Here is a 27,752-nt window from a genome sequence, read left to right as displayed (position 1 = left end):
TCTGTGTATCCCAAGACCTTTATGAGTAACTTCAAGCTGTCTCGTTCTGAGGCAGCATGCAACCAGGTGTTCTCTTCTATGTCAGCTAAGGCAAGTTGGCGCCTAAACAGGTCTTTGAAGCGTTTCCTTTGGGCACCTCTGTTACGTCGACATCTATCTATCTATCTATCTATCTATCTATCTATCTATCTATCTATCTATCTATCTATCTATCTATCTCTGTGGCATTTTACGTCTCGAGAGACGATCTTTTCCCTTTGCAACTTCTTGTGTGACTAAAGAGGCCAATCCTTGATACACTGCTGCGATCGCAGGTTGGGCATATATAATCACCAGGCGCCGTTGCATTTTCACCCTTCTTTCTGCTTCTGTTGTGTATGACATCTATCTATCTATCTATCTATCTATCTATCTATCTATCTATCTATCTATCTATCTATCTTTCTATCTATCTATCTATCTATCTATCTATCTATCTATCTATCTATCTATCTATGTGCATGTGTGTGCGTGCGTGAGTATGTTTGTGTGTGTGTGTGAGTGTGTGTGTTAATCATATTGAGATGGAATGATGTGAATATGTAAATGTTTATTCAAGTCAGGTTTATTTTTTTTTTAATTTAAAGAGAGAATTTCGAGCTTTATTTATTTGATAAATTGATAGTTAAACAATCCGACTATCGCACCAGAGTCTATTGTTATTTGAACTAACTTTCATTGTCCATTCATCTCCATGCTTAGGTTTCTATACTTGATTTTCTTCAATTTCATTTTTTTTAATGTCTCGAGATAATGGTTCTGAAGTGAAAATTATAATTGCAGAATTTTGCAAAGATCTAGCATTTCAGCGGCAGTGCCGAAAATTTATTGATATTAAGTATCTTAAACTCTTTACGCGCATGACCTCGAAGATGTCTTTGTATGACAGTATAATCAGCCCCTTCGGCTGATATCACACTAGGGTATAATCCTTATTTCAACCCCCATAGTTAGTTATTATATATTTTATCTTTTTAAAAAAATTCTTTTTTTTTGTTTTTCTCTCTTCCCTTCGTAACCACCATCTACCTGTGAGTAAAACCTGTGTAATGGTATGGATTTATGCAAATCTTCCGACGGTGTGTTTGTTTAAAGGTAGTACGTTGCCCATCAAAACACGGCTCTATTCGGATAGACAAATACACAGGACGAGAACGTCCCATGCATAAGCCTATTTCAAGCTCCAGGAGGAATGAGGTTCGAGGCAGGGAACAGAACAAAATGGACTTCACGTAAAATTGCAAAAACTCAGGCATCCAGTCCCTCCCATTCTGGGACTAAATTTGACGCTGTTGTGGTTCCTTGTTTGCTGCAGGTCGTTCATGTTTTTTTTTTATGGGGGTGGGTGGGGTGGGGGGGGGGAGGCATTTAGTTTAAAACTAGGAAAGTAAAGGAAAAAACAACAACCGAAACTTATTTGTTGATAATATGCTTATTAGATCTTGAAACTAAGCACGCTAAACACATTAAAAGGAAGGCATGGGTAGGTAAGTAATCAAGAATCAAATTTTATCTCAACAGTTCTAATTTCGTACCTTTAAATAAGGTAATATTTAAACAAAATCACTTCCTACATTATATTCAAACAGCAATGTAAACTAAATATTCATAATTTATTTCCCATAATTATGTAAAAATTCTAAATTAATTAAGATATAAGAAGGTGGTGGTTATATGGATGGTCTGAATCACGGATACTCTGTAATAAAATAATAACAATAAATGATGTCCGGGTCCCATAGATAGTACATCTATGGTTACATTGTTGCGTTTTTGTTTCTTTTTGTTTAAGTAATTCGATAATTAGTGAAGTGATTCGATAATTAGTGAAGTGATCTTTCTGAAATTTGAATGAAATGTTTTGTCATGCAGCATGAGGTCATGTGCTACATTGCAGCTCGATAGGATAATGAATGAAGTCTCAAGATTAATGGGAGTTGATAGTAGGAAATATATAACGCAGTTAAACAAATACATATAGAATATTTATTTGTACAGTCACCAAGATTATATTCTTAATTCGTGTTATAAATCCTTTCCGTGGATTATTTTTCCCCATATAAATGTAATATGAAGTTGTATAGGATTTTTGTAACAGGGAAATTTTCAGTTGCAGTTCAGGGCGTAAAAGGGAGATCACCCATTTTACACATCGCTAGCTTTCGAAAAGATATCGAGTTTTTACTGTAGCTTTGAAGTTTGGGGCGTGGTCAGGTAGCTCGCATCTGGCCTCCATTACTATGGAAACAGCACGCGCCTAATTTTAGATCTTTATTACACATGAGCATTCGTTCATTGGTCCCTATTTGAAAGAAAACACCACTATACTCGTGGACGACGAATCAATAATAAAGGAAATTATTCAAATCATGGAAAACTCGCTCACCAATTAAAAAAATATTTTATTTTCCACTGACATTTGAAAAATTCTAGTTCGCACAATTAAATAGGACAAAAGGGTAAAATATTAATATTAGTTTTGTTATCCAATAGTTCAGTACAATGATATAGCTTAACAGTACCAATAGTTCAGTACAATAAAATAGCTTAACAGTCAGTGGCATAACTAAGGGGGGGGGGGGATGGGGGGAGAATTTTAAAATCCCCCCGGGCCCCCACCTGGGGGGGGGCCCAAATGGGTGTCCGAAATTTATTTGTAAATACATACATTAATATATTTGATTGACAAAGAATGCTAAAGAAATTAGTACCCTTTCATGCTTTCTGCAAAATGATGAGAAACTGACAGAAACCCAATCCATCGAAAAAGCAAAAGAAGGTAGTGATTACTATGGATTCCCTGTAATTAAAACAACCAGAAAAAGAAAAGAGTTGATGGGAAGTTGAGTTCTAATGGAGGACTGTCAATAGAACTGCAATTCAAACGTATTGCGACAGAGGTGCTGGACAGATTTCATATGGAGATGAAGGGCAGATTCTCTGGAAAGAAAATGGATACCTTTGGGTTTCTTCTTGAACCATGACACCTGTTAGATGAAGACACGCTTATGACAAACTGTGCTACTTTTCCTGTTTGTATGATGAAATAAATGGCAAATCGCTTTTTCAATGATGTCATTGATGCACGAGCACTTTTCATCAACAAACCAGTAATACAATCACCAATAAACATATTGAGGAAACAGGCTTCATATGGGAATTACGTGTGCTCAAACCTTGCAACCTCCTCCGAATACCGCTAACTCAGGCCACTTCCATTACGTCATTTGAGTGATCATTCTCAAAGCTCAAGTTCATCAAAAACTATCTCAGGAGCACAATGACTCAAGAAAGGCTTATCATGGCTTTAATGTCAGTGAAGTCACAAATACTAGAAAGTATCGATGTAGATGATGTTATAGATGTCTTTGCTGCACATAATGCACGACGTGAAGCGATATCAATTGAGATTTGTCACTTGTGCATTATTTAACTAATAAAGAACGGTATTATTCATTAAAAGAGTCTAGATGATTACTTTTTGTTAAGTTTACTGATGTACTGAACCAATTTGATTTGGGGCTTATATATTTTTGCGTACATTATCTAATGTCATATGTCGAATGTCAAAATGCAAGGGGCCCCCAAAGAGGTCAATCCCCCCGGGCCCACAAATCCCTAGTTACGCCCCTGCTTAACAGTACCAATATATCAGTACAATGATATAGCTTAACAGTACCAATAGTTCAGTACAATGATATAGCTTAACAGTACCAATAGTTTGCATTTTCCTCCATTAGCTGACTGAACTTTAACCTTTAAAAATAAACCTATCTCCCCTGGAATGAAAATTAAAAAAAAAAAAAGAAGAAAAGGCTACTGATAGATAGCTTTACGAATGGGTCTCAATTTTAAATACCAACACAACTCTTGCACAGAGTAAAAGAGTAAATGTGTTTATTACGTCAATCATAAAAAGTAAAGGATGATTAGGGCCAAACTTGACACACAGAGAACCTCTGAGCAACGGGAGACACGTCAAACATTAAAAGCGAAATGTAAACAGCCAACAAATAAAAAAAAAGTTGCCCGGAATTTAGTCCAAAAGTAGGCCTAAAAAACCTACGAATGTAGCCTATAATATTTTTTTTTATTGTAGGCTTACAACTGATTCTGGCAGGTAAAGAAACAGCACATTTTCTCCACCTCAGATGTCTCAATCGCATCAAGGGAAAGCAGCCGTCTTACAAAGATCAGTGTGTCCGAAGAATGAAATTTTTTTTTATATAGGTTAGATCAGCTGCGACGAATGCTAATTGACCGAGTTCCTATTGAGATATATGGGGACTTTCAGGATGGACATCCTCTGCAGGAATACTTATCTTATCTTATCTTATAAAATACAGACGTTACTTCCAAAAAAAAAAAAAGAAGATTACGTCCTACGCGTAATGCATTTAGCCATGCATATTAACCAATGACCTAAATTCTGCTAAGTCACTGGTTTTCCTGGCTAGCTCAGGCAGGCCATTCTAGTCAAATGTGAATACTCGTTTGTTTATGAATCTCACTGCTCTTTTTTGTGTCTGTTCCAGTTTCTTAATATTTTCTTGAGTCCCAAAAAGAGGATGCATATTGTATTATTGGCCTAACCAACGTTAAATAACATTTTAGTTGTTATGTTCTTATTTGATTTATAGACATTTCTTTTGATAAACTCCAATGCTTTGTTTGATTTTTTGATAGTTTCATCAATTTAGGGATTCTATGACAGTTTTTCATTTATTATTTACCTCTGATTTATGCCTTCGTGAATAGATGCAATCGTTATTGATTTCAATAGATTGAGCAGACGAGGGCTTTAAAGGTGATAATGGAAGGGGCTTCAACGGGCTACAACGAGGGTATTGGCTCGGAGATGGTGAATATGCCTAGTGCAAAAAAAAAAAAAAAAAAAAAAAAACATTTTAACTGACATTGTTGGTCTGATTTGCATTTATTAAGAGGATAGGTGTAGGCTACTTGTGGTCACTTGTGGATCTAGGGTTGGTCACTTCAGCCAACTTAAGTCTTGCAATAGGAAAAGGCTGCCATACGATAAGTTAATTTCCAAAGAGAAATTCACGAATTTCTAATTCATTAGTTATAACTCATGCTTTTACCAGAGACTACGAATAGAAGCACGGTGGCTGAGGGTCCCGGGTTCAAATCCTGGTGAAGACTGGGATTTTTAATTTCGGGATCTTTGGGCGCCTAAGAGTCCACATGACACCCTCGTTAACCGTGGGCCACAGAAACAGATGACCTTAACATCATCTGCCCTATAGATCGCAAGATCTGAAAGTGGAACTTTACTTTTTTTTTTTACGAATACAGAAAGACTGCTTCAGAACTTTTGTATCAGATGATTCGGGAAACATACCGATCCCGTGTAGCCAACCAAACTTCCGGTTTGATGTGTTTCTTTCTCTCTACAAGGTTAACACCAGATAACACATAGAAAGTGGGTAGAAAGTACTAGAGACTTGGCTACTGAGTAGTAAATAGCCAAGCGGAAATGGTATAGGCAACGGTGTATTTTTTTAAACTACGACCACTGTTCAATTCCTTCAGATGACCTTTTGTACATATATATATATAATGCATTGCATGTTAGATGTCGTGTAAATGTATAAATGACACTTATGCTTGTAAAATGTTGTAGCTGCCTTATTGTAAATACCGATACCTATAGGATAACTCGATATTCTTGAACCCGGACTGGTCCCTGACTCACGGGTATCTTACAGACTATGGCACGTTGGTCTAACAAGATTTAACTACTAGCTATACTCTTACTATTTGATTAAAGAAATAATGGTTCCAAAAATAAATAAATAAAAACTTTAAACTCATTTACCAAACATTGGGGTCGCCGTTTTGAATCTTTAGAATGCTTTAATCGTAGACATTTTGCTGATGTCAGCAATGCAAAAATAAAAATAAAATCATTTCCTTTGAAACATTTCGATTATTTGCATATCTAGCGCGGTATCCAGCCCCGCCCTACCCGTGTTGCCCTCAAAGCCGTAGATCTTCTGTTTACAAATGTCACCATTTGGGGCCCCTGGCCCGAGAGAGTAAACTCGCGTGAGAGAGAGAGAAGAGAGAGAGACCATCTACAATTGTAGGCCAAAGGATGGATGCAAGAATATACCTTCTATTTATATCACCCCCGCCCCTTACCAACTACATCCTTACCCAGTTAAAAAAAAAATCTTCCATTTTACCGAGTTTTGCCTTCTCTCACATTCAAGCTGAGAACTTGGATAGAAAGCGCGAAAATTGAAGGCGTGGTTATTATTGGCACTTAAACCATTCTTACTCCCACTGCAGTGATTCATAACGGGAGTACAAGTGACGTTCGTTTAGCCTCCTTTTCGCGATCAGCTGAACCAATGGTTTGACCTAGATCTACTTTTTGTGACGTGAATTTCATTCAAAGTGAAGACTACATATTCTGTCAATATCATTGGATGTAATTTTTTTTTTTGGAAAACATAGATCTCATTGCAACACATGGACAGTTTTAATCTTTTTTTTTCTTAAGTATGCAGTATTTCAATTATTAATATTCGGTTGTGTGATTTTTAATTACCAAATTCGTGTTATATTATTATTATTATTCTGGAGGAAGTAGATAGTTCTAAAGTTATTCATCTTCAAGAGTACGAAGATTGTACTAAAGTTATTCATTTTCAACAGGTGCTAACATTACTTTTTAAAGGTATGATCTAACAGCATGTGCAATTGTAAAACATAGGCCCTACTTTTCTTCCTGTAGTTCTTGTTAGTTAAAGCAGAATAATTTTTTTTTTGACTTAATTACTTGTTAAGTAAAAAAAAAATATTGCCTTAAGCAATGTCTGTAAAAGCAGAAGAAATCACAAGATCTTGTTTCAGACCTAAATTGTATTAATTTCTGTGGATATTAGCTAATAATGTTGCTGTATGGTCACGTGGTATGCGCTTCGGACTGTCATCTCGATGGTCCCGAGTCGGAAACCTATCCGCTTCCGCTCCCCTGTTTATCTGCAGCAAACGATGGGAAGCGTGGTCGAGTGCGCTTGAACTTGGCTTGTCTTGGCTACCTAGAAGGAGGCTCGAGGTTCGACACCCGACTCGGGCAGAGTTGCGTTTACTGAGCGCCCAAAGGCAGCACGGAAAACCAACTCCTAGATACCCCCTCCCCCCCACTAGTCCACAAATGAGATTGGACCAAGGCGCTCTGAGCATGCTATAAGCATGAAAGTAGCACTATATAAAAGCTATAATAATAATAAGGACTAGAATGTAGTTCTCTTCAAGTCTAAAGATACGCAAGCGATTAGGGCAAATGCCTAACTACTAAACTTAATACGATGCCTAATCCACATTTAATTAGGTTAGATAACTAAATTGAACATAAAGGCCTATAATGTATTCACAGTTTTAATTGGTTGACTTAGCTTGACTTCTTACATTTTTTCTTACATACTTCTAAGATAATTGATAAGCGACTTCAGTTCCTCATCATCATGGATGTCTGCCTGGTCGTGCGGTTTGCGCGCTGGACTGTCGTTCGGATTTATCGACGGTCGAGGGTTCAAACCCTGCCCGCTCCCATCCCCCGTCGTCCTGCGGGAGGTTTGGACTAGGAAGTAAACTATCTTCAACTCTGAAGGAACATCCGAATTATGTAAAACATACTGTAGAATTTTTTTTTTGTCTGCATCAGTGTAATTCTTGAATAGTCTACTCAGACTACTAGACCCATTGACAAGTTTATATATTTAGCTCAGTAGTTTAAAATTCTAGCTATCTAGAGTCGTCGTGAATCGTTTCTCTTTTCCATTTCTCATAACTATTAGCCTATGTTCCTCTCAATATCATGGTAGATGATATCAAGTTACTAGCATGTAATTACCGGCAGTATTTCCTTCTATACGTAATTACAAAAAAAAACACACAATCTGACAGTTTATTTTTAAAGCACTAAGCTATTGCTATTTCTTACTGTTTAGGCCCCTCCTCCCTTTTTTTCTTTATTATCTTCTTTTTCTTGTAGCTTGTTTCAGCAGGCTGCGTTACTTTGAGGTCTATCATCTTTCATTGAGTCAATTTGTCACTGATATTCCTAGGCATCACTTGCCTTCACCGAGTTTCTGTTGTTGGCATCTTGTCTGAAAGGGCGTCCAATCCATTTCTACCTGCTTTCTTTCTGTCCTATTACTAACTAGTAGGGTTGCTTCATAGGTACTCTTTACAACAACAAAAAAAAAAAAAAACCATTTCATTAGCTACAGAGCCGGACTAAAGTATGTAAGCATGAAAGTAGCGCTATATAAAAGCCATAATTTAATTATTTTAAATTTTTTGAGTTTGTGGAGAGTAAGGCCCTTGGCAGACGCACTGTCATAAATCCGGAGATGTATTTACTTATCCTGATCATGCTACAAGCGTACACTTCTTAATGACATTTTTTTTCCAGCCGTAAAAATGCGAAACCAAAATGTTTGGAAAAAAAAAACAACGTACAAGTTTCTGACCCGTCGAAATTCGGGTTTATTTTTCTCTTTTGTGGAGGCCCCTTTCTTGTGAAACTCACCGGGGAGCCCTGCATGCCCTCCATTACAGCCGGCCCTGATTAGCCATTTCTTATAGACGCAGTTAAATGGTTTTCAAACATTTATTACTTATATTTACAACAATGTTCACTAATAACATTGTGCTTTTATTGTATAAAAGCATTTTCCGCGAGAAACTTTAACATAGGCCTACATATTTATTATTATATGCCTAAGAAACACATCTAACGATATTTATTTCCTGACTTTGCTCAATCTAGTTGTTAGTAATAGAATGTGGATCTAAAAGTAGCTAGATCTTAAGTACATCTAAAAAAATACTGTCACTAAACCACGCCCCATTGTGGTTCTATAACATACAGACAGTGCAAGTACTTTCCCTTTGCCTCTAGGGGCCGCTACCGGTATTTGTTGAAAGTTGGAAAGGTCATCTACTCTCATCCCCCCCCCTCTTTTTTTTTTCACCAGCTCCACCTAACTTTTAGGTTGTTCAACAAATTCTTGTAATGATATTAGAGGAAGGGCAAATATTGCCTTTAAAAAAAGAACTTCTCTAACAAAAAGAAAAAGACTGTCAACAAGGTTTTGATTATTTGTATCAAGACAAGTGTACATTTTTATTAAGCGTAAAAGACGAATGCATTTCTGGAATCTTAGCTGAACGTCAGTGTGGATAGTGTTATAGCACTACTTATTGTTGGACAGCTGGATTAGGATACTTATCCCGGGATAACCGTAAGTCAAAGGCGATTCCTTAAATATTTTTTTTTGGCGAGATCAAAAGAAGACGGCGTATCAGAGGTTGCCCCGGAATTAAAGACCAACCCAGGAGTCAGTTCGTCGTCACCGGCATAGAAGAAAACTTCTGTCAGAAAGATACAACTGGAGAACTGACTAAGTTCCTGGACTAGCCTTTGAGATCCAAAGAAAAGCCCTTGCCGAAAGTCAGGCGCAAACGACGTCGCGGAGAACGTCTGCCTCAGGTGTGACAAAATTGCGTGAAGTAATGCTTTTTTTTTTTACATCATGGGACTCAAAGACACTTAATTAGTGACTTCTCAGACAAAAAAAACACCCACAACTCTTTTCCTTTGCTTTCTAAGTAAGTAGGTATCTTTTAATCGGCCACTCCCCGCCAGACAGAATCTTAAATCTTTGCTTAGCAAATATGATAAAAGAAATGTCAACGTTCAACTTGGAGTTTGCCGATTAGTTCTCGGATACAGCTTGTAGCCACACTATACCAACGTAAAACCAGTATCCAAACAATCCACATTTTCTTAATACTTAGTATTATCATTATCGTATATTGAGTCGACATATTAGTTTAGCATGCTGAACGCTTGTGTAGACTTTTGAGGTAGTAGTTTTGTAGAAGGGTTTCAACCTTAGCAAAGACAATCCAGCTCTTGTTTAGCTTCATTCATGATTCGAAGGCAAGCCCCAAGTTAGAATAGCCAGCTTTTTATCATTGCTAGCACGCTGTCATATTATATCATAACCAGAACTGTCCGTGTGTTTCTTTTATTTTCTTCTAATGCCGGGGAAAGGGGCGACTTATTTAGGATAGCCAAGTAGTTTATATGCTCTACTTTCTCGTTAAATCTATTATGGATTTGATTACTTTTTAGTTCATGTGAATTTTTGATCATAAAAATCAATTATTTTCCTAGCCCTTGCAGATAAAAACAAATGTTTGCAATTTTTGACATTCAGACTATAATATGAAGTGATAGTACAGCTTATTCAGTTCAAAACGTGCCCAATACAAGAGTGAATCTCAAGGAATATCTTCTCCAGCCCCCTATCAGGGCTAACAATTCGTCACAGGCAGTCCCCTATCAGGACTAACAATTCGTCACAGGCAGCCCCCTATCAGGACTAACAATTTGTCACAGGCAGCCCCCTATCAGGGCTAACAATTTGTCACAGGCAGCCCCCTATCAGGACTAACAATTTGTCACAGGCAGCCCCCTATCAGGACTAACAATTTGTCACAGGCAGCCCCTTATCAGGGCTAACAATTTGTCACAGGCAGCCCCCTATCAGGACTAACAATTTGTCACAGGCAGCCCCCTATCAGGACTAACAATTTGTCACAGGCAGCCCCCTATCAGGGCTAACAATTTGTCACAGGCAGCCCCCTATCAGGACTAACAATTTGTCACAGGCAGCCCCCTATCAGGACTAACACTTTGTCACAGGCAGCCCCCTATCAGGGCTAACAATTCGTCACAGGCAGCCCCCTATCAGGACCAACTCTGCCTTCGTGCCTCTTTTTAATTTCCTTCTAATTAGAGGCTTCTCTTAAAGTCTTGAAATTTACATAATAATCTCCCTTGTGGTAGAATTGCGACATTCTTGTCTACTTGATGTTGAAAAGTAATTTTTTTTCTCCAATTTTTTATCCAATTTCTTTCCCAGTATGAAGAATGTAGCCTTTTTTGTTTCGGGTCGACCACACAATATTTTTTATATTTTTACCCAAGGCAGTGACGTCTCAACGAGCCTCATCGGGTGCCACCCACTAGCATAATTATCCCATTTGTGTATGGTTCAACAAAAATACCCCCGCCCCCCCCCCCCCCAAAAAAAAAAAAAATCAACGATAGTTTTTATTTCGAGTTTTTTTTTTTTTTTTTTTTTTGAGGATTAAAATTGATGGGTGAAGTGCATGCACAGAGTTACCGCACCGGATGACGCCGACCCTGGTGACGCCACTGAGATCTAGAAATCTATTATACTAGTTCACTAAAAATTGAATGTTGAATCCCACTATCTTCTGTTCATATTGCTGAATCGAAGTGCTATATGAGAAGATAAATACGTAAATCTGTTCCAACAATAAGCTGTTCCTATTAAAACTGAATCCGTAAAACAAATGTTCACAAATATTTCAACAAAGTTGTAACATGCTGTAGTGAATAGATGTGTAGCAGTGAATAGATGTGTAATGTATAGCAGTGAATAGATGTGTAATGTGTAGCAGTGAATAGATGTGTAATGTATAGCAGTGAATAGATGTGTAATGTGTAGCAGTGAATAGATGTGTAATGTATAGCAGTGAATAGATGTTTAATGTATAGCAGTGAATAGATGTGTAGTGTATAGCAGTGAATAGATGTGTAATGTATAGCAGTGAATAGATGTGTAATGTGTAGCAGTGAATAGATGTGTAATGTGTAGCAGTGAATAGATGTGTAATGTTTAGCAGTGAATAGATGTGTAATGTGTAGCAGTGAATAGATGTGTAATGTATAGCAGTGAATAGATGTTTAATGTATAGCAGTGAATAGATGTGTAGTGTATAGCAGTGAATAGATGTGTAATGTAGGGTATAGCAGTGAATAGATGTGTAATGTAGGGTATAGCAGTGAATAGATGTGTAATGTATAGCAGTGAATAGATGTGTCATGTGTAGCAGTGAATAGATGTGTAATGTATAGCAGTGAATAGATGTGTCATGTATAGCAGTGAATAGATGTGTAATGTATAGCAGTGAATAGATGTGTAATGTATAGCAGTGAATAGATGTGTAATGTGTAGCAGTGAATAGATGTTTAATGTATAGCAGTGAATAGATGTGTAATGTAGGGTATAGCAGTGAATAGATGTGTAATGTATAGTAGTGAATAGATGTGTTATGTATAGCAGTGAATAGATGTGTAATGTTAGTGAATTATGAGTAGAAGTGAACTGACTTGTGATGTGTGGAAGTATTTGCTATTATCCAGTGTTACAACCGTGTAAGTGCGCAATGAAAACTAAACAGACATTTGTAACAGACTATAAGAAACATCCTCACCGTAGCACACTTGCGATATTTATTATTTTTGTTGATGCTGTTTCCTCTTTTATTTTAATATTCTTCTACCCCCTTTCTCTCTTTCCATGTATCTTTTTTTCGACCCTAATTTACTCGCGCTCTATAGTCTTCTATTATTGTTTTAATTTGTAAAAACTATTTTGATATTCGTATACGACTACTTATATTTTTCTATTCCCCAGGACGCAGTCAATAACAAAGGCGTGCTTGTCACCGAACCAACCCAGCTGGTGCTCTCGTACAAATAGTACAAGCAGCTTTATCGTTGTCAAATCTCGACGTCTTTCAAAAGACATGTTAACGTGTGAAAAATCTATACGGATCTGAATATCATAAATCAAAATTCTCAAAGAAGCCCACGGATATTGACTTTTAACAAGACAAAAAAGTCTTTACAACGAAAGTGGAAACAATATCTGTGCAATACAAACTCAGTACCCAAAGCGTTGAGTTGCTGTGCACCTTTCTAAGCCAATAGCTTGTAAACGACAAAACTCTTTGTAAATCATTGTGTAGTCTAATTTAGATCGAGGCTACTGTAGCAGACGTCAACCATGCGTACAACTAGAGGGAGCATGAAAGTGAAAGCAACAAAAAAAACTGCAAAATCCGAAATTAAAAGTCAGAAGCTCAAAGCTCCGAAAAGAAACGAAAGAACTCCCGAATCAGGATTGTATAATAAAGAAATAATACTTTTGAGAAAAAGCAAATCAGCTCCTAATCCAAAGAACGAAACTCAAAAGATAAAAATGTTGTCGTCTGCAAGAAAAGTTACCGCTAAACAATTGGCGGATCTAATTTCTAACGATCAAATCCTGTTGCCCATAAGAAAACACTCATCCGCCATACATCAACCAAAGGACCAGTTGACACAATCGTCTAGGGATGCCACGCAAAGTTTAGTAGAAAAACTTGACAGAAATAGTAGAAAAAGTGTTCAAGTGAAACGTCTGCGAGAAAAACAAGTGCACAGTCGAGTCCAGGAGCAGCAGAAGACAGTTCATACACATGAGAGCAGCCAAACGCAACAGCTCATTACAATTACCGAAAGGGCACAACAAAAGTCTTTAGTTAGCACAACAACGCCAAAGATTTCCTCATCGTCTGCTAAAAGAACAGCCAAACAATACCCACGAAGTATTTCCGGTGAACGTGTTACAAATACCTCCAAACCATTTATTAACAAAACAAGGAAATCGAAATCAGTCTCTCCAAAAAGAGAAACTTGCAGTGTTGACAGACAAAATATATCAGACAAAAGTGGGAGTCGAGCACTTAATGCAACCAGAACTAGAGGCACTACTCAGGACTCGCTCACTTCCAGAAACATTGGAATAAGTGAAAAACGTAGAGAGCACATTTCAAAAGGTTACCAGAAAAACTCCATTGATCAGCCACAGCATTTAACACCCACATTACTAGAAAATGTCCACAGTAAGAAAAGAGCACTGTCTCCAGACACATCTCAGAGTTTCAAGGAAACAAAGAAACGAAAAACGTCTTTGCCCTTTTCTCAACCGAAAAAAAGAATGCCATCGGAAGATACTCCAGGCATGTCTTTGCGAAGCTTAAAATCAGAATCAGAAAATAAGCACACAACAACTCCTAACCACAAATTAGCAAAGCCAAATTCAACCCCTGTCCCAAAATCTGCATTAAAACAGACTTCAAAAAGTCAAGATAGAAATGAAATTGGCGAAAATTTGAATACTACAGTCGAGTCCAGTTCGAAGAGAAAGTACGAAACCAATTATCATAATCTAAGTCCACCGAAGGGACGCAACTCTTTAATTCGTTTTTGCAAGGATGCAAATCTTTCTTCAAGCATTGTGAAACAAAATAAATCAAACAAAATTCGTAAGTTTAACCAACCTGTATCAGACGCATTTATCAAATCATCAGCTTTTATGTCAAAAACAGAGGGCGCAACTGCCTTACCACACCCTGTTTTCAGAAAACATTCCAGAAAACTATTTTCTAAGCTACCTCGTAAAATTGCTCCAATGAAGCACAGCTCATGCAATCTGTCTAGTCACACACCAGTAACAACGCCAATAATACATAACCGAAGAAAGAACACTCCATCTAGCAAAAGTAGCCTTCATGTTTCGCGGACTACTAGTCCTAGTGATAATCAGCAGAAACTGAGACCGATACTAAACTCTCAAACCCCTAATTCCAAATCAGACATTCTTAATCTTATATCAGATTTGAGAACATTATCAACACAGCTGAAAAGTGCTTCTAAAAAATCTAAACTCTCTCAAGAAAACTCTCCAAATAAAATCCATACATTGAATGAAATGAAAGCAACCGAAAAACATTTTTCTAACCGCAAATCACTGGGCAATGATGGGCAAGAAACGGAATCTCATGGTCAGTCTACAGGTCAGCTAAAGAAATCCATTCAAAAGCAGCCATTACTAAGAAACTCAGTAAATTCGCCTGCACATAATAGCAAGGGAATGTTTACAGCAGTTCAAAACCAGACAGACAAATCAACAAAAAGGAAAGATGAAAGAAGATCAACGACTACAACAACCTTTCTTTCACCCAATACATTCACAAGGTCATCGCGGATGTATACATCTGACAACGTACGTAGGCCGAATGGCGCGATCAAAGCAAAAACAAGGTTAATCATTGGTGGAAAGTTTGGCAGAAAGAAAACAAAAAGATCACTAAAGGGAAGTCATCAAAAATCTGGTGATCAAAAATTCACTTCCAAACGATGTCATAATTCTACTTCAGATAATGAAAGTGAAGATCGATTATTTAATTCCAAGAAAAGTAGATCCAGGAGAGATTTTGTACGACTAAAGACTGCCAATAAATTTCTTTTAGTGCACAGAGGTAAGCTGGGAAACTCTATGCGCTCAGGAAAAACAATTCAGTTGACATCTACTCCAGACGCAAAACTGACTTCTCAATCACTAGAAACTGAGACTTTAACCAGATCGAGGCAAATAGGGAATAGAAAAGTAAGAACACCAAACTTACAAGAGACTTCAAGAGATTTCAAAAACCAAATGTCTCCTCCTTCACATCAATCTAAGAAACAATATTCGTCTTCGGTGAAAAGTGGGAATAACTTAATTCGTCAATCTGCAAGAGCCACTAAATCATCTTCAATGCCAATTTCTGCAGAAGTATCTACCAGAGCCACTAGATCTAGATCAACTTCAATGCCAACTTCTGCTAAAGTATTTACAAAAGCCACTAGATCTAAATCAACTTCAATACCAACTTCTGCTAAAGTATTTACAAAAGCCACTAGATCTAGATCAACTTCAATACAAATTTCTTATAAAGTATCTAGAAGCGCCACTAGATCTAAATCAACTTCAATACCAACTTCTGTTAATGTATTTACAAAAGCCACTAGATCTAGATCAACTTCAATACCAATTTCTGATAAAGTATCTAGAAGCGCCACTAGATCTAAATCAACTTCAAATCAAACTCGTGCATCTATCAAAGCAACTAGATCTAAATCAACTTCAAATCAAACTCGTGCATCTATCAAAGCCACTAGATCTAAATCAACTTCAACACTTCCTTCTGCTAATGCAATACCGCACATAGACGTAGAGACTATCAAATATAACATCATGTCGACTTCCAAGTCAAAGAAAAGATTATCCCATGAAGGAGGCAGCAAGAACGATAGGACTGCCCCACCTTCCTCTTCGAGACAAAGAACATCCTCCAGTCAATGTTCAATCAAAGCTTCAAGAAAAAAACTTGCCAGGCCTGCTCCTAACTTAAAGGACCGTCCCAAAGTTCAAACTGACCGTCCCTCTCGACTGTTCCAAAGATTATCCTTTGAACCGGTTTCTTCCTCTGACACCAAAACATTTTCATCATTAACCAAAACAATGTCGACAAAATCACAAGCTAAATCAATTGATAATTTATCGGTCCGGGAGTCGACAAAGGCGGCTAAAGCTCAAGGCTGCAGAAAATCTTTATTCAACTCGTCAAAAACAAATAATTCCATGAAAAATATAATTCAAAGTAACTCCAAAAGAAAAGGTTTACAAACGATAATTTCTCCTTCACTCAAAAAGTCATTCAAACATAAGCATGTCCAGGTTTCGTTGATTCCATCTCTGATCAACATTCAAAGGTTAGTCACCAAAATGTCGAACAGCATTGCCGTGCGCACACGGGTACGGGATGAATTAAACAAAACAAAGAGAGAAATATGTTCATTCACGGATATAATTTCTATAGAAGACCTGTTATCTTTTGCAAATGATTCCAATTTCGAGCCTGGATACTATTTGCCACTGGATGATAATTATTCAGAGTCGGAGACAGTGCATGAACTCCAGCTTAAATCTGGGAAAATAGTTTGCATGGTGGATAAAAAACTTTCTTACAGTCCGTCGCGAATCAAGAGACATAACCGAGCAATTAACATTGATAAAACAAGACAGCAAGAGTTATCTCCTACTAAGAATGCCAAGTCAAGTTTTGAGATTGAAGTTGGGACCCTAAAGAACAGCAGCCCAGAACTTGTCTCTGATACACATGAGGATGGAAGTAATATTGATGCCATCATCACTGAACACGACGACGATGAAGAGTATGTAGACGAATCCGACTCTGAGATCATTTTTAGGTTAAGGAAGCCATCGTTACATATCCACGACCCACCGAATTCATCATTTGCGTGTTTAGGTTCAACAGAAGTTAAACGCGATACAGTCAAACCAATCATAGATTCAATTTCTTCATCATCATTTTCAACTTTTGGTAAAAGTGGCAACAATTTAGGAGTGGAAAAAAACAATTTAAAGTCTACAGATCCACTAACAGACAACGCAAAGTCTGTAAATGAAATAGATGAAATATTATCACCAGGGCGTGAAGTGCAAGGTTGGTTATCTACCGAAGAAGCTTCTACTTCCAAGGTAGATCTAATTGTTCCTACGCAAAGCAATTATAATGAAACTAAGAAAGGCTCAAAAGGCAATCAAAATCAGGAACAAAACACTCTTTTAGCAAGCAGCATAAAAACTGTGGAATTTAAAAGCCAGGGAAATGAAAGCTTTATAAGCAAACCACATAATAACTCTAATACAAATAAATCACCATTTAGTTCTAAGTCAAGCAAGGGGCCGAAAATAAAGCCGATAAGTAAACCAAAGAAACAGAAAAAAGTTTTGCGAAAAAAGAAACACAACCCTGTAATTAAAGTTCACAGGGTAAAGAAACAGGAGTTATCCTTCATGTTTAACTCGAGCATTGACAAATCAGATACCGACTCGGACGACGAACAGGAGGATGACGAGACATCGGAAGATAAAAATTCCAAAGCAACCGGAAGTAGATCAGATGACCCTGTTCAAGCCATCGACATGTCAGACATTGTGGACGAAAGCGATATCTTTTTACTGTCTACTTCCAATGCTAAAGATGGCGCCAAAGCTCAGAAAGCTTCTGACGAAGTCAGGCCAAAGGTAGAATCGATCAAACGATCAATGAATTCATTACCCACATCAGAACATGAGTCCACGAAACTAATCGGCCAAGAAGAAATAAAGTCGCAGTCTATTTCACCAAATAAAAGCGTTGGTCACAAAAATACACCAGGAAACATCGGCTTTTTGTTGAGGGAAGCTGATAGAAAACATTCAAAGACTGAAAACAATAGAAAAAATCTTCGACTCTCTCATGAAACTCTCGATTTGAGTAAGTTAAAAAGAGACACCAGAAGATCAAGTAAAAAAGGAGAATCGGAAATTATTACGAATCAAGTCCGACAAAGTCCTAGAAAAAGATCATCTTCAGATCACAAAGAAACTGGACTATTAGAATCTTTACCAACTGCTGATTTTTTTACAAATCCGGCATCTCGCAAAACTTTCTCAGCCCAGTCTCAAAGTACAGCTTTACAGTCTGCCTCAACGTCTGTTTCAATCAATTCACATGTAAGTCAAACAAGATTGCAGACAGAAACATTGAAAAAATCAAAAAGTTTAACTGACTTAAATTTATTGACTAATGATTTTGCGAAAGAAATTTCACTGAGGCCTCGACGATCGTCTGCTCTGAAAAAAAGCCACGTGGTAGAAAGTGAACGATTTCTGTCTCAGACTCAACAGAGCCCCTTGAAAAAACATCCAAAGAAAGCATCAACAACCCCTTCAATGCTCAAAGCAACACCGGAGAATTTCCCCAAACAAGCTGACACGACAAGTCCCATAGGACTTAGTTCTCGTAATCCTTTGCATTTGACCAACTCTCAGAAAGTCCCAGAAATGACGTCACCAAAATCCTTGCGCATGACTAGAAGCAGCAGAAATCAAGTACACGCGTACCTATTAAATAACTCGACAGAAAAACCTGGTCGCAAAACTCAAACTTTACATGATCAAAACAACAAGTCAACTATCAGATTTAAAACGAAAGATTTCCAAAGACAATTGCTTCAAACTGATAAAACCATTCAATCTAACAGATATTTGATTAAAACTCAAAAGGCAGAAAGATCTATAAAAGGTGCCAAAAATGAAATTTTTAAAGCGGTTGTCGAATCATTGGAAAATACAAACTACCCCAAACAAAAAGTATTAAAATCTGAAAAATCTGGAGATATTATTTATAAAATAATGAATAAAGATTCGGAACAATCCGAAGAAACCAAAACAGGAAATGGAAGAAAAAGTTCTCCACGAAAACAAAACAAACGAAAACGCGTGCCTTTAGTTTTATCTCAACAGAATTATTTCCACATTAAAGGCTACAGAAAAGGGCGATACATTCTACGTGCTAGACGACGGAGGAGCGCTGCAGACTCGCCTCACTCTAACGATACGTTTTCTAAAGTGATGAGAACCTGCGATGTGCCAAATGAGATTCCGGATAAATCCTCTACTCCAGCTCATTTTAAAGAAAGAAAACAATCGTCTGCTGAGAGTGAAGAAAATACCAAAACACCGGCGACTGCAAACAAAAACAAATCCGTTTTATTTTCTAAGAAGCTAGACAGTGGGCAGAAAAGAATAACTAGGCAAATATTTGTTAGGGAATCTCCAAGCAATCCTAACAAACACTCAAAGCCTCGAAACGTTGAAACATTAGGACTTTCTGATGATCTAACTTCATTTGGGACGTCTGCATTGAATAAGACAGACAAGACTGATTCGAAAAAGACCAATTACACATCTACAGGCAAGGCCAAATCAATCTCAGATTTCATTCAATTAAAAAATCTTAAAGTTTCCACGAGAAGGAAAGACAAAAGTTCCACAGCACAATCACAAAAACTTCATCCTTCGATTAAACCAGAAGGATCTAAATCGGAGTTACACAGCACACCTATCAATACTTACAGACGAGCTTCTGGGCTTACACGTACTGAAAGATCTGATCATACCCATTTCCAACCTGATCAAACTTTCGATGATATCGATTTCGGGGAAGAGCGTGTTTCAGAAAGCATCACTGGGTCTTTGAGAAATGCCAAAAACAAAGTTCCCATGTTTGTGATCACAGAACCAACTCCAGTCAGACGACGAGGCTTAAGCAGCTTAGCAAATCCAACCAGGGCTCGTGTGAATCGTGTCCCAGTGTCACGGCTGTATAGTTTCTCCAATGCAGGCTCTGATAGCGATGACAATGAAATCCAAGGATATTTCTCTTCTTCTGATCGCGTGGATACGTTCTCTTACAGTGGTGAGAGAAGTTCTAACTGCAGTGGGCTTTGGACACCAACCAGCGATCTCGGGCGTCGAGCACTCAGAGTTTTGGACAGAAGAGACGTGCTGACGTCACCACTGAAGCAGAAAATGGACAGCAGTGCCCTGTCCAGCCCCATAAACTCCCTTGGTAACTACACACAATTTGACTTTGAAGAGATAATTGATGACTTTACAAACTCGTTCTCATACAAGGATTCTCTTGCAGGGGAAGAACAACCAAAGGCAGCTCTGAAAAACGTCAGATTTAAATTCAATCCATCGGACAGTTGCATTATATTATAATATTAGACAATTTCAAGTCATTTATACTTTCTGTTTTTGTATTTTTATGTAAACTTTTAATGAGGGTATTATCTGCTCAGGACAACAATTAACGGCCTATACTTTCTCTATCTGAATCTGTGAGCCTGTAGTAAAAAGTAGTTCCCTTTCAGACCTTGCGATATAATGAGTAGATGATGTTAAGGTCATCTGTTTCTATGGCCAGCGGTTAACGTGCAGGGTGTCACGTGGCCAGCACAACGACCTATCGCATTCACTTTCCCCAACTAAAGTCAGGTAACCATTAGAGTTGGGTGGACTCAGGGGTGCCCATAAAAATCCAGAAATATCCCAGTCTTCACCGAGATTCGAACCCAGGACCCTAGGCTCGGAAGCCGAGCCACCGCGCCCCCTGTGAGACTGTATTCAACAGTAAATATAATTTATACAACTTCTAGTGACGGCTGTGTAATTATGTTTACAACGGCGCTAGTTTATTGAGGCAAAGGCTCCTAGCCCAATCTCCATTGTAGACAGTTACTAGACAGACATTTTTACAAGAGACTTAAAAATGATAAAATTTCATTGAGCTGTTATGAATACCTCATCTCACTTAAGGGGAGTTAAGGTTGTTAATAGCTGTAATTATGTTGATGGTTTCGCTTGTTTTGTATCACTCTCTTGAACTATCTGCACCAACAGGTGATCCCCATTAGATTTCAATACACAATAAATTCAGTTTTAACTATCACACTTAACTCGTAAGTAAACTCAAAACTTTTATCAGAAATCTACTTTTATCATTTTATAAAGATTTTTCATTCTCTAAATGTCTTTGAGAATCTTTGACATATCCACGACCAGATCAACTTGATCTCTTTCATGCATTCTTTCTCCTCTCACGCCCTCATTGACTCACATAAATCATAAAACTTCTCATACCCAAACTACTCCAACAACTTTTTCGCCTTTTTCTTTCTTGATTTCTCGGTCAGCTAAAAATTCCACTAGAAACATTGCACGTGAAATGAAAATATTTTAGGTCAGTGTACACATCCTATATATTATTAGACACTCGTGACGTTACTCTTACACTTTGCACACACACACACACACACCTAATTTCCCAACGTGACAGTCTCGTGCAACTAGTGGCACTCTGAGAGCTCGATAGTGTGACCCAGTGCATAGAACATCAAGTCCAATTATTTCAAGTAGATGCAAATCTTAACAATATTTGTCTTCTGAGTGGGAGGGGGGATTACGTCATCATGCATTTATTGACTGGAATACGTTTGTGTATGTGTTTGTGTGTGTAAATGTCAAGAAGTCATTCATATTGAAAACAATGTTTTGCACTCTGTGATGCTTGATAAAAAAGGCTGTCATGACAATTTTATGCTTTCCAATCCACAGCTAAAGCCGTAAAAATGTCTGGAAAAAAAATATTTTAAAATAATACTGTAGCGCTTTAAAAAAAAGATATTTGAATTATGAAATATTGCTTAAAAATATAATAGCTCGTTGACCTGACTTCTGTATGCGTAATTTATTTATCACCCGTGTGGATGGAAGTGTTGTGAAGAAGGTTGTGAGTCTGCTGACTTGAAATGATGTTAATTGTAGCTAGTTTAAACTCTCAACAGAATAAATAGAATAAACAATACGGCCTCTTTAAAATATATAACATTTATTACAAAAGAAGTGCACAGTCCAAGTCATCAATCCACGATTAGTCCCGATTTCTACGCGTCTTACTATAGAGTCATTACACATGTTAACGATCCGCCAGTAAACAAAATATAGGACATAGAAACTTCAACCAGGCCTATAGACAAGAAAGCTACAGATTGCAATTGTATAGATCAATATAGATCTCTCTCTATATATATTTTCCTCATTAGTATTTGATTATACAATATTTGTAGCCTTTATGTTCTGCTACGAACAAATTAATCACTTATAATTTTATATTCTGTTGTTAGCAATAATTAATTGGCAACGCTGGCAGCAACTTTACTAATGTCAACCACTGGTGCGACATTATGACATTCATGATAATATGTAGTGATGGGAACTAAACTAAATATTAAACATTAACTAAACATTAGTTAAACTTTTACTAACTATTTTGACCTTTTTTAAGGACAAAACAGCCAAACATTAAAAATATAAAGCACAACCAATCTCTTTAGCAAAATGTAATAAACATTTATTTGTGCACATGAAAAAAAGATTTAAATGTCTTTAATGGGATAGATGTAGATCTTAATAGAATCAATAGAATGATACTATTATAGAAAGAAATTAGAAGTAATTGTCCATGTTCTAATATAAGTTGCCTTTTGAAGTAGGCCTATCCTAATGATAAAACTGCATGTTGACTCAACTAACTCTAGATTCTAGAATATTCTGGATCTAATATCTTCTACAAACGAAATGATCAGAAATATAATCTGGATCTAGAATTAGATCTAGCTACTAGACCTAGATCAAATAATTAATATTTTAATCTAAAAATAATCAAAGAAATACTAGTTACTACTACTACTACTACTAGATTTAGATCTAAAATCTAGATAGAGTCTAACTCTACTATAATTTTGATTATAACTAGATATGAGTATTTAGATCTATATACTCTAGTAGATAATACTAGATCTAGATCTAATATAAGATCTAGATAGTAGATATAAGTATAATTATAATAGAAGTAGATGTAGATCTAGTCTAGATTTAGTTAATTTAGTATTAGATCTAGTATAGTGACGACTATTATTAGTATTATAGTCATTATTCATTATAGATCTATCATCTATGCATCTTAGGTCTTAGTATAATAAGTAATCTAGATATATCTAGATCTAGACTCTTTAGTTTAGTTCCCATCACTACTAGATTCTAGAATATTCTGGATCTAATATCTTCTACAAACGAAATGATCAGAAATATAATCTGGATCTAGAATTAGATCTAGATCTAATAGGGCCTAAGTAATCTAGATATATCTAGATCTAGACTCTAATTCTAGAATAGTAGAATCTCTAAACTAATAGTCTAAATAGATCTAGATTCTAGTCTAATAAAGTAAAGTAATATAGATTTCAATTAATAGATCTATATTATTGACTTATAATTTTACATTTACATCTAGATCCAAGACTAAGACTACTAAGAGTTAGACTCTACTTAAGACTAAAATAATTAAATATAGACTATACTATAGATCTAATAGTAATAGACTAATACTAATAGACTAGTCACTAGACGTCACTAGACTTAACTCTATCTATCAAGTAAAACGTTTTAAAATAAAAAGAGTCGACATTTCTTTTAGATCTATAGTAAAGCAAAATTCTTTGCCTGCAGCTATACAGGAACACACTGGTGTTTAATTAATAAAAAGCAGAATCAATGTAGATCTATAGAAGCAAGGAATTATCAGAATTTATCAAGCAGCGAAATTTGCTAGAAATATAATGAACACGTTTATTTTTCTCGCCTTTCAAATACCTTGAATTGGCGGGAATAGTGACCATTATAGGGTAAAGGTCAAAAGGCTTTCTAGTGACCTGTGCACCCTCTAGTTTATTCTCCTCTCTATTATTCATTATTTTTATTCTCCAAATTACATAGATCTAAATATTTATTGGTATGTGTGTTAAAAAGTTTGTAAAATTTGTAATTAAACTTTTTAGTTTGTAACTAAAAAAAAATAATTAAACTAGGATTTTAACTAAACTTTTTTTTTTTAATTAAACTTTGGCCTTAACTAATTTTTTTTTAGTTAAACTAAAAGTTAGCAACTTTTTAGTTAACTTTTGCCCATTACTAATAATATGCCGTGTTACGTTATGTGGTGTTCTCTATGACAGAATCAGTTTTTTAATGTTTTCTCATCGATTGTTAACTAAAATAAAATCACTAGAATCAAATATAGATTATACTTTGTGAACTTTTTTGGTACTTAAAATGAAAATATAATATCCATGTGACGTGCAAGCTTTTTTTTTTAAAGTGCTAAAAAATTGCAAGGAAAAATTTCAGGGCTCGTTATATATTTTAAACATAAAAATGCATTAAGTGAGTAAGAAATTGTGTTTCTCTCTGAGTTTGTGTAAAAACACAAACTCTTTTGTAATCTTGTTTTTCCTCTAATAATATTTGACATTTATGTAATTTCCCATGTAGTATTAGTGATGATTCGAAATTCCTCAATTGTTCACAATAGTTGTAACCTCATAGTTTGTATCACTACGAATTAAAATCCTTTCATTGTTGGTCTTTGTTGTTTATTATTACAAGCATTGTTTGTTTGTTTCTTCATTACGTAGTTTACAACTAAAATGAAGACTGTTAATTAAGATCTAACTTCACAGTCAGCAATAACCAAACAACTGCCATTAGCGTCAAGGTGGAAAAGACTTTATTATCTTGAACGAGTGCACCTTTGCGCACCATATCAACAAAGACAAACTCTCAAAAAGGAAGAGGAGGGGGCTAGTAAAGAGGCTATAGGAGGTCACGGTTGGGAGAAGCCACTCAGGGTTCATAGAAGTGGGTATCATGCAAACATAATAAAACCGCACATTTCAATTTCATTCTAATTCCAGGAGGTTTTAGACAGGGTGTGCGATAGACAATGTAGGCCTAACAAATAAAAAAAAAAAGTCATATATGTCGTAACTGAAAGATATACTGTCAATGTCAGATGTACAGTCAATACAATATGTACTGAAATGTAAAATGTGCTACTAATGTAAGATGTGCTGTCATTGACAGGTGAGAAACAATCAGCAATGGTTCCACAGTGACCCATCCTGGGGATTACAAAACAGACGAAAAAGTTCTTTTATTCATTTTTAACCATAGGAATTCCTGTGTAGGCCTACCTACTTACGCTTTAAAAATAAGCTATATCTCTATATGTCTATACAAATGTCTTTCAACACCATTGATCAGTATATCTCCTAACTGTATCGACACACCCACAAATAATAAGTAGCAGTATTTTGCCACAACATATGTATTTATTGATTTGAAACAAAACTAAACCATAATAATCTGCTACAAATTTTGGGACAAAACAAACAAAAAAAAGTTTTCACTTAATAACCAGGCTACCTACAATGCAAATGGCCTGGAGGCCAATTCTGAGATATTTCGGTAGACAAGGATACCATGCAACCAGATTTTATTGTATCTAAGATGTAAAAATTTATATAAAATCAAAGATCTCAAAGCTAGGCCTTCATTATAGAAACAAAGACTTTTGTTTAGGGATAAAGATGTTAAATAAACAAATTGAACACTTTCATTTATAATAAATAAACAAATTGAACACTCTCATTTATAACAAATAAACAAATTGAACACTTTGACATCAAAATCTCGTGTTTCACCTGTTACACAAGGTTGCATTTATTGCAAATCCGGTATCTCGGAAATCGTTGTCTGTCCTATCTATAAGTAAAGCTTTATACTTTATACTATGCCAGCATGCAGCATCTCGCAAATCTTTGCCAGCCGAATGTCTAAACAGAGCTTTGTACTTTAAATCAATTTCTACTTCCGGTGCTGAAAAAGTCAGTTAAATAATATAAATAAAGAAATTTTAATTTTAAAATGTAGGCTATCCAGTAGGGAATAATTCTTTTTTTTTTTTTTTAATTTTCTGATGTTAACATCTTTCGCGAACGTGGAGGACATTTGCGAAGAAATTTGGTGAATGTTTTTAGTTTAAAACAAATTGATCCACTCTAATTGATCCTGATTGACAACTGTAGATTGATGTTGAAAGCAATGGAAGAAGTAGAAAAACATTATAAGCAGACTAAAGTATTATTTTAACTCATAAGATAGTTTATACCTTAGTTCTAATAATCTTGATTAAGAATAATATAACGTTATACTTTTAAAAGCTATTAATAGGCATCATTATGCAATAGGCAAAAATTATGAGTGAGTCTGGTGTGAATGTAGCCTACACTTTGGTTTCTTATAGTTATAATGTTTTTTGTTTGGTTTAATGCACAAATTGTAAGACAAATTTCCTTACGGATAATAAAGATTATTATTATTATTATATTATTATTATTATTATCATAAAAAAATAATAAAAAGGAAAACTAAAGGATCGACATGTCTGTTTGTTTTACATCAAAACGGAAGATAATTTTCGCCTACATCGTATCCCGATTCTCCCTCTGGATGGTGAAGCGGTATTAAATCTAGATCTAGACATCTATACGTTTTTCAATAAGAATTATTAAAGAGAGGGAGAGAGAGGGAGAGAGAGAGAGAGAGTAGGAAGGAAGAGGGAGAGAAATCGTGTAGTTACATGTACATACAAATCAGGGCCGGTCCTACAGATTGCGGGGCCCTATGCGAAACGGATTTCGCGGGGCCTATTCGGGGTTAAGGAAAGTAAGTGAAAATTAAGATTTTGTATTAGAAAATAAATTCATCTTTGCATTTTATTCATACTTTAGGCCTACTAAGTACAAAATCACGTCAAATTATCACTACGAGCCATCTACAGTAGATAGTAGCCTACTTTACCAAAAAAAAAAAAAGCCCGATAAACATTCAGATCTGCTTTTTACATTACTATCGTCTTGCAAAATATCGCTTTTGAATTTTTTAAGAGGTTGAGATAAATTTAGATCTATATTCGCGCGGGGCCTATGAAAGTACGGGGCCCACTGCGGCCGCATAGGTTGCAGTAGCCTAAGACCGGCCCTGATACAAATGATATAGAGGCGCGATGGCTGAGGGATAAAGTTCTTGGTTTCCGTAACTGGTTTCGGGTTAAAATTCTGGCGAATCCTGGGATTTTAAATTTCGGTATCTTTAGGGCGCCTCTTGAGTCCACCAAGCTATAATGGATTCACGGTGCCCCCGCTGCGGGGAAGAAGACGAAACCGTGCCTAATATTCTGTTTGACTGCCCCAGACTTGCCGATCTCCGTCTCGACAGGTCTGGGAAACCCAAAATTATCGACCTGTATGGTGACATGTATGCACAACGCAACACAGAAGGGTTTCTGTCCAGGGCTTTTGCAAGAGAGGATTTGAGCCTCTCAAGCTCTCACTCAAAAGGAGTTTGATGATGATGATGAATGGATACCTGACATAAGTTGTGGAAAAGTAAAGGCGGTTGTATTGGCCACATGATACCCTCTCTAACCGTGGACCACATAAATAGATGACCCTTAAATCATCTGCTCCATAAATCGCAAGGTCTGAAACGGGTACTTTACTTTACTGAAAATACTAGATATCTAAAATTTTCCAGAATGGAGTGATAAAAAAAAATAATAATAAAATAAAATGCGATCGGATACTAATCTTTGTTTACTTCCGTTCA

General features: G+C 36.4%; 1 protein-coding gene across 2 annotated transcripts; it reads left to right on the top strand.

Moving 5' to 3' along the window:
• The first annotated feature begins 6,281 nt into the window (after positions 1–6,281).
• On the top strand, positions 6,282–21,192 carry LOC129924004 (uncharacterized). 2 transcript variants are annotated; one of them, XM_056017588.1, is made up of 2 exons: positions 6,282–6,745; positions 12,594–21,192. In XM_056017588.1, exon 2 carries the CDS (start codon positions 12,966–12,968, stop codon positions 20,403–20,405), a length of 7,440 nt encoding a protein of 2,479 aa, XP_055873563.1. In that variant the 5' UTR covers positions 6,282–6,745; positions 12,594–12,965; the 3' UTR covers positions 20,406–21,192. The 2 variants fall into 2 exon arrangements, with proteins under 2 accessions (XP_055873563.1, XP_055873570.1); XM_056017595.1 differs by lacking the exon at positions 6,282–6,745 and adding an exon at positions 11,523–12,331.
• Positions 21,193–27,752: the final 6,560 nt, after the last annotated feature.

Source organism: Biomphalaria glabrata, chromosome 1 (assembly GCF_947242115.1).
Source record: "Biomphalaria glabrata chromosome 1, xgBioGlab47.1, whole genome shotgun sequence".
In the NCBI taxonomy this organism is placed as follows: Eukaryota; Metazoa; Mollusca; class Gastropoda; family Planorbidae; genus Biomphalaria; species Biomphalaria glabrata.
This window is presented reverse-complemented; position numbering and strand designations above follow the sequence as displayed.